At 54.4% G+C, this 8,670-nt stretch overlaps 1 protein-coding gene across 1 annotated transcript; it reads right to left on the reverse strand.

Annotated features, from left to right (window-relative positions):
- Positions 1–8: 8 nt before the first annotated feature.
- LOC130609437 (protein phosphatase 1 regulatory subunit 14A-like) lies at positions 9–2,448 on the reverse strand (the record flags this gene model as incomplete). Its single annotated transcript, XM_057428405.1, has 3 exons — positions 2,236–2,448; positions 167–247; positions 9–38 (listed from the first exon to the last, which is right to left on the reverse strand). Coding segments are annotated over exons 1-3 (324 nt in total), but the record flags the coding sequence as incomplete, so codon positions are not given.
- Positions 2,449–8,670: the final 6,222 nt, after the last annotated feature.

Below are 8,670 nucleotides of genomic sequence, written 5' to 3' on the forward strand. Positions count from 1 at the left end.
CATACCTCAGGGTCGGCGCTGCAGGACTTGAGGATGAGCTGGATGCAGGGATGGATGCAGGGATGGATGCAACCATGGATGGGGGGGTGGGGGTTACGCGTGTGTGTTTCCCCCCCCCCAAACACGCGTGTCCCCCCCAATCTAAGCCCCCCCCCCCCCCCCAAACCTGCAGCTTTTGGGCTCGCTCCTCGTCCGTCTCCAGCTCCAGGAGCTCGTCGATGTTCACCTCATCCGGTATCTCCTGCTCCTGCCGTAGGGGGGGGGCTCCGGTGTCCCCAGTGGTGCCCCCATGCCTGGCACCCCTTTGGTTCCCGTCCCCCCCCCGTCCCCCCCCCGCCATGGTCTGGTCCAACCGGTCCCGGTCCCGAGCATCCCTCTCCAGCCGGGACCCGGTGCTGAGCATCCCAGTCCCGTTATAGCCCCCGGTCCCGTTGTTGCTCCCGTCTGGGTCCCGTTATCGCTCCCGTTATCACTGGGTCCCCTTTTCACCCCCGGTCCTGGTCCCTCTCCCATTCTCGTTCCCCATCCCTGTTCCCGTTCCCGTTCTCGCCCCGGTCCCGTTATCACTCCCACCCTTGTTCCTGGTCCCGTTATCGCTCCCACCCCTGGTTCCGGTCTCGTTCTTGCCCCCACTCCCGTTCTCTCTCCCACCCCTGTTCCCGGTCCCGTTGTTGCTCCCGATTCAGTTCTTGGCCCCGGTCCCTTTCTGTCTCCCATCCCGGCTCCCGTTCCCGTTCTCTCTCCCGGTCCCATTCTCACTCCCACCCCTGTTCCCGGTCCCGTTGTTGCTCCCGGTCCCGATCCCGTTCTCTCCCCGCTCCCAGTCCCGTTCTCGCTCCCGTTCCCGTTCTCTCCCGGTCCTGATCCCGGTCCCATTCTCGCTCCCGTTCCCTTTCTCTCCCCGGTCCCGATCCCGGTCCCATTCTCGCTCCCGTTCCCTTTCTCTCCCCGGTCCCGATCCCGGTCCCATTCTCGCTCCTGTTCCCTTTCTCTCCCGGTCCTGATCCCGGTCCCATTCTCGCTCCCGTTCCCGTTCTCTCCCGGTCCTGATCCCGGTCCCATTCTCGCTCCTGTTCCCTTTCTCTCCCCGGTCCTGATCCCGGTCCCGTTCTCGCTCCAGTTCCCTTTCTCTCCCCGGTCCTGATCCCGGTCCCGTTCTCGCTCCGTTCCCGTTCTGTCCCCGTTCCCGTTCTCTCTCCTCATCCCAGTCCCGATCCCGTTCTTGCTCCATTCCCGTTCTGTCCCTGTTCCCGTTCTCTCCCCTCTCCCGTTCCCGTTCCCTCCCCGCTCCGTTCCCGTTCTCTCTCCGCTCCGTTCCCGTTCTCTCCCCTCTCCCATTCCCGTTCTCTCCCCTCTCCCATTCCCGTTCTCTCCCTCTCCCATTCCCGTTCCCTCCCCTCTCCCGTTCCCGTTCCCTCCCCTCTCCCATTCCCGTTCCCTCCCCTCTCCCGTTCCCGTTCTCTCCCCTCTCCCATTCCCGTTCCCTCCCCGCTCCCTTCCCGTTCTCTCCCCATCCCATTCCCGTCCTCTCCCCCTCCCGTTCCCGTTCTCTCCCCACTCCGTTCCCGTTCTCTCCCCTCTCCCATTCCCGTTCTCTCCCCGCTCCGTTCCCATTCCCGTTCCCTCCCTGCTCCGTTCCCGTTCTCTCCCCTCTCCCATTCCCGTTCTCTCTCCCTCTCCCATTCCCGTTCTCTCCCCTCTCCCATTCCCGTTCCCTCCCCTCTCCCGTTCCCGTTCCCTCCCTCTCCCATTCCCGTTCCCTCCCCTCTCCCGTTCCCGTTCTCTCCCCTCTCCCATTCCCGTTCCCTCCCCTCTCCCGTTCCCGTTCTCTCCCCTCTCCCGTTCCCGTTCCCTCCCCTCTCCCGTTCCCGTTCTCTCCCCTCTCCCCTTCCCGTTCCCTCCCCTCTCCCAGTCCCGTTCTCTCCCCTCTCCCATTCCCGTTCCCTCCCCTCTCCCATTCCCGTTCTCTCCCCTCTCCCATTCCCGTTCCCTCCCCTCTCCCATTCCCGTTCTCTCCCCTCTCCCATTCACGTTCCCTCCCCTCTCCCATTCCCGTTCTCTCCCCTCTCCCATTCCCGTTCCCTCCCCTCTCCCATTCCCGTTCTCTCCCCTCTCCCATTCCCGTTCTCTCCCCTCTCCCATTCCCGTTCTCTCCCCTCTCCCATTCCCGTTCCCTCCTCTCTCCCGTTCCCGTTCTCTCCCCTCTCCCGTTCCCGTCCTCTCCCGTTCCCGTACCCGTCCCCGGTACAGCTCCTGCAGCCCGCTGTCGATCCAGCTCTCGGTATCGAGCCTCCTCTGCAGCTCCCTCCGGTTGTACTTGACCGTGGCCCGGGCCGGGCGCCGCTGCAGCGCGGGGCTGCGGGCGGAGGGCGGGGGGCGCCCCGGGGAGCCCCCCCCCGGGGAGCCCCCGGCCCGGCCCTGCCGCCGCCCCACGCGATGCGCGGCCATCGCTTAGCCCCGGGAATGGGGCGGGGACAAAGAGGGCGGGGACAAAGGGGCGGGGACAAAGAGGGCGGGGACAAAGGGAGACCCCCATGGAGACCTATAGAGACCGTAGCGCTCTATAGCGCCCATAGAGACCTATAGAGACCATAGCGCCCTATAGCGCCCATAGAGACCTATAGAGACCATAGCGCCCTATAGCGCCCATAGAGACCATAGTGCCCTATAGAGACCATAGCGCCCTATAGCGCCCATAGAGACCATAGCGCCCTATAGCGCCCATAGAGACCTATAGAGACCGTAGCGCCCTATAGCGCCCATGGAGTCCTAGAGTCCCCATAGAGACTTAGAGCGCCCATAGCGCTCTATAGTGCCCATAGAGACCTATAGAGACCATAGCGCCCTATAGCGCCCATAGAGACCTATAGAGACCATAGCGCCCTATAGCGCCCATAGAGACCATAGTGCCCTATAGAGACCATAGCGCCCTATAGCGCCCATAGAGACCATAGCGCCCTATAGCGCCCATAGAGACCTATAGAGACCGTAGCGCCCTATAGCGCCCATGGAGCCCTAGAGTCCCCATAGAGACTTAGAGCGCCCATAGCGCTCTATAGCGCCCATAGAGACCTATAGAGACCATAGCGCCCTATAGCGCCCATAGAGACCTATAGAGACCATAGCGCCCTATAGCGCCCATAGAGACCTATAGAGACCATAGCGCCCTATAGCGCCCATGGAGCCCTAGAGTCCCCATAGAGACCTAGAGCGCCCATAGAGACCTATAGAGACCATAGCACCCTATAGCGCCCATGGAGCCCTAGAGTCCCATAGAGACCTAGAGCGCCCATAGCGCTCTATAGCGCCCATAGAGACCATAGCACCCTATAGCGCCCATGGAGCCCTAGAGTCCCGTAGAGACCTAGGGCACCCATAGCGCTCTGTAGTGCCCATAGAGACCTATAGCACCCTAGGAGCTCTATAGCACCCATGGTGCCCTAGAGCACCCATAAAGACCTATAGAGCCCATGGAGACCTAGAGGGCCCATAGAGACCTGTAGTACCCATAGAGACATATACTGTCCATAGAGACCTATAGCACCCATAGAGCCCTATAGCACCTATAGAGACATATAGTGCCCAGAGCACCCTATAGCTCACCCATAGAGACCTGTAGCACCCATGGAGCCCCATTGTGGTCATAGAGACCTATAGCACCCATAGCGCCCTACAGCACCCACAGCTCTCCTAATTCAATAGTCTCCCTAGTCCCTATAGCGCCCTCTAATCCCCACAGAGCCCTATAGCGCCCTATAGCTCCCATAGAGCCCTATAGCCCCCAAAGGTCTAACTCTATAGTCCCTCTAGTTCCTATAGCGCCCCATGGCTCCTACGGCACCCTATAGCTTCTGGGGGACCCTACAGCCTCATCGGGCCCTACAGTGCTTACAGCTCCCCTAAACTCATATCCCCCTATAGCTCCTATATTTTCCACTGCCCCTATATCCCCTATAGCGCCCTATAGGTTCCATAGGGTCTATAGCTCCCATCGTGCCCAATAGCCCCCATAGACCCCTATATTCCCTATAGGGTCTATAGCTCCCATAGTGCCCAGTAGACCCCATAGACCCCTATATTCCCTATAGGGTCTATAGCTTCCATAGTGCCCAATAGCCCCCATAGACCCTTATATTCCCCATAGACCCCTATATTCCCTATAGGCTCCATAGGATCTATAGCCCCCATAGACCCCTATATTCCCCATAGACCCCTATATTCCCTATAGGCTCCATAGGGTCTATAGACCCCTATATCCCCTATACCCCCCATACCTCCACCGCCCCCCCAGCTGCTCTGCACCGCTCTTTGGCGCCCCGCATGCAAACAAAGGGGCGTGGCCCCCGCCGTGGGCGTGGCCTCGTCCATCACCTGCGACGCTCCTCTTCGGGCGCACCTGAGTGACGTCACAGCAATGGCGGCGCCCGGGCGGCTCCTGCCGCTGCTGCTGCTCCTCCCCGCGGCCTCCCCCGAGCCCCGGCCCGGGCCCGGGCCCGGTCCCGGTCCCAGCGGCCTCAACGTAACCGGTAACGGCAGCGCCGGGGGCCGCGGCTGCCCCGCCCCCAACGGGGGGGGGGGGGAATGAGGGGGGGAACGGGGGGGTGCGGCCTAGGAGGGGGCCCGAGCCTTGGGGGGGGAATTGGGGACGTTATTGAGGTAATTAATGGGGTTGGTGTCATTAATGGGGTTATTAATGGGGTTGGGGTTATTAATGGGGTTGGGGTTATTAATGGGGTTATTAATGGGGTTGGTGTCATTAATGGGGTTATTAATGGGGTTATTAATGGGGTTGGGGTTATTAATGGGGTTATTAATGGGGTTGGGGTTATTAATGGGGTTGGTGTCATTAATGGGGTTATTAATGGGGTTGGGGTTATTAATGGGGTTATTAATGGGGTTGGGGTTATTAATGGGGTTATTAATGGGGTTGGTGTCATTAATGGGGTTATTAATGGGGTTATTAATGGGGTTGGGGTTATTAATGGGGTTATTAATGGGGTTATTAATGGGGTTGGTGTCGTTAATGGGGTTATTAATGTGGTTGGTGTCGTTATTTGGGGTTATTAATGGGGTTGTTGTAATTAATGGGGTCATTAATGGAGTTGTCGTTATTGGGGTTATTAATGGGGTTATTGTTATTGGGGTTATTAATGGGGTTGGTGTCATTAATGGGGTTATTAATGGGGTGGTTGTCGTTATTGGGGTTATTAATGGGGTTGTTATCATTAATGGGGTTATTAATGGGGTTGGTGTCGTTAATGGGGTTATTAATGGGGTTGGGGTTATTAATGGGGTTATGGGGTTGGTGTCATTACTGGGGTTATTAATGGGGTTAATGTCGTTATTGGGGTTATTAATGGGGTTGGTGTCATTAATGGGGTTATTAATGGGGTTGGTGTCATTAATGGGGTTATTAATGGGGTTGTCATTAATGGGGTTATTAATGGGGTTGTTGTCATTATTTGGGGTTATTAATGGGGTTGTTATCGTTAACGGGGTTGTTAATGGGGTTGTTGTCGTTATTTGGGGTTATTAATGGGGTTGTTGTTATTGGGGTTATTAATGGGGTTGTTGTCATTATTGGGGTTATTAATGGGGTTGTTATCGTTAATGGGGTTATTAATGGGGTTATTCTCATTATTGGATCTGTTATTTGGCTTATTACTGGGTTTGCTCTCATTGTTTAGCCCATTATTGGGTTTATTCTCATTATTGGGTCAATCATTTGGCTTATTAGTGGATTTATTCTCATTATTTGGCCCATTATTTTGTTTATTCTCATTATTGGGCTTATTAATGGGTTTATTCTCATTATTTGGCCCATTATTGGGTTTATTCTCATTATTGGGGTTATTAATGGGGTTATTCTCACTATTTGGTCCGTTCTCATTATTGAGTTCATTATTCACTTTATTAATGAGTTTCTTCCCATTTTGGGGGTCCATTCTTGGCTTTTTATTCCCATTATTCCCTTCATTCTTGCCTTTATTTCCATTATTTCCTTAATTTTCGGCTTTATTCTCTTTCTTGGGTCCATTTTTGGGTCCATTCTTGGCTTTATTCCCATTATTCCCTTTTTTTTTGCCTTTTCTCCCGTTATTCCCTTTCTTTTTGCCTTTTCTCCCATTATTCCCTTTCTTTTTGCCTTTCCTCCCATTATTCCCTTCCTTCTCACCTTTCTTCCCATTCTGGGCTCCCTCATCCCAATTCCTCCCTTTATGACCCCAACATCATCCCATCCCTTGGGTCCCTCCTCACCATCCCCAACCAATATGTGTGTGTGGGAAGTGATGATCCCCATCCCATTCCCAATCCCATTTCCATCCACATCCCAATCCCATACCCATTCCTGTCCCATTCCCAATCCCATTTCCATCCCCACCCCATCCGCATCCCAATCCCATCCCCATCCCATTCCCAATCCCATTTCCATCCCCATCCCATTCCCCACCCCATCCCTATATCTCATACACCCCATAAACCCCATCCCATCCCCACCCCATCCCTATATCTCATACACCCCATAAACCCCATCCCACCCCCATTCCATTCCCAATCCCATTTCCATCCCCATCCCATTCCCAATCCCATTCCCATCCCCATCCCATTCCCCATCCCATTCCCAATCCCATCCCCATCCCATTCCCCTTCTCATTCCTGTCCCATTCCCAATCCCATTTCCATCCCCATCCCATTCTCACCCCATTCCCCATCCCATCCCCATCCCAATATCCCATAAACCCCATCCCACCCCCTTTCCATTCCCAATCCCATTTCCATCCCCATCCCATTCCCAATCCCATTTCCATCCCTGTCCCATTCCCCATCCCATCCCCATCCCATTCCCAATCCCATTTCCATCCCCATCCCATTCCCAATCCCATTTCCATCCCTATCCCATTTCCAATCCCATCCCATACCCCCATAAACCCCATCCCACCCCATCCCATCCCTATATCCCATGCACCCTATAAACCCTATCCCATCCCCATCCCATTCCCAATCCCATCCCCATCCCATTCCCCTTCCCATTCCTGTCCCATTCCCAATCCCATCCCCATCCCACCCCATTCCCACCCGGAACACTGTGTCCCTGTCCCCCCCCCCCAGGTCCATGCTGGCTGCCCCTGGCCGTGGGTCCCTGCCGCGCCGCGGTGCCGCGCTTCTGGTTCAACCGCACCGCCGGCTCCTGCCAGGCCTTCGCCTACGGCGGCTGCGACGGCAACGCCAACAACTTCGCCACGGAGCGGGAATGCCGGGAGCGCTGCGGTGAATCCATAGGGAAAGGGATGGGGATGGGGGACACCGGGATCATTCCCACTTCATCCCATCGCCAAACAGCCCCAAAACGGGCTCAAATCCTGCTTTGGTGGTGGTGGGGCGAAAAAAAAACATTAAATAACGTGTTAAAATGGGGATATTTGGGGTCTTTTGGGGCAGTTTGGGGTCTTTTGGAGCAGTTTGGGGTCTTTTGGAGCAGTTTGGGGTCTTTTGGAGCAGTTTGGGGTCAACACCCCCCCCCCAAAAAATGAGGATTTTCATGGTTTGGCCTCAAAACCGCTCCGAAAGTGGCTCAAAACGGGGCGTTTGAGGTGCTTTTTGATGCCATCCCCCCCCCCAAAATCGGCTCGTTTTGAGGGATTTTTAAGCTTTTAGTCACCCAGTGTGGTTCATTCGTCGTTTTGGCCTCTTCCGCCCCAAACCCCACCCCCAAAATGGGCCGTTTCTGCCCTTTTTGCCCCCAAAATAACGCTCCTTTGGTGCTGTTCCCCAGCTCCCCGCCGCTCCTTGCCTGGGCCCAGCGCTGCCTCCAGCTATGCCGGTAACCACCTCCCCCCCCCCTTGTGCCCTATATGTGCCCCATTGGCTCCCTGTATGTGCCCTATAAGTGCCCTATATGTGCCCCATTGGCTCCCTATGTGTGCCCTATATACATGCCCTATATGTGCCCCATATAGATGCCCTTTATGTTCTCTATATACGTGTCCTATACGTGCCTTATATATTCCCTCTGTATGTGCTATGTATATTCCCTTTATATGCCCTGTATGTTCCCTATATAGGCCTTATGTTCCCTCTCTATGTGCCCTATATGCACTACACATTCCCTATATACATGCCCTATATGTTCCCTATATGTTAGCTATATATGCTCTATATACATGTCTTGTATGTTCTGTATATATACCCTATATACATGCCTTATATATTCCCTAGATACATCCCCTATATGTTCCCTATACATTACCTATATATGCTATATATACATGCTCTCTATACATGTCCTATATGTTCCCTATACATCACCTGTATATGCCCTATATGGTCCATATACATTACCTACATATGCTCTATATAAATGCCCTATATGTTCCCTATACATTACCTGTATATGCCCTGTATACATGCCCTATATGTTCCTTATAAGTTACCTATATATGCCCTATATGTTACCTATATATGTGCCCTATACATGCCCTATATGTGCTCTATATGTTCCCTACATACGTGCCCTATAGGTGCTCTATATGTTCCCTACATACACACCCTATATGTGCTCTATATGTTCCCTACATACACACCCTATATGTGCCCTATATGTTCCCTATATATATGCCCTATACATGCCCTATACATACACACCTTGTATGTTCCCTATATACATTCCCT

This window comes from Pezoporus wallicus, unplaced genomic scaffold, assembly GCF_028554395.1.
Source record: "Pezoporus wallicus isolate ANWC-B61680 ecotype Strahan unplaced genomic scaffold, APGP_CSIRO_Pwel_v1 contig_10333, whole genome shotgun sequence".
In the NCBI taxonomy this organism is placed as follows: Eukaryota; Metazoa; Chordata; class Aves; order Psittaciformes; family Psittacidae; genus Pezoporus; species Pezoporus wallicus.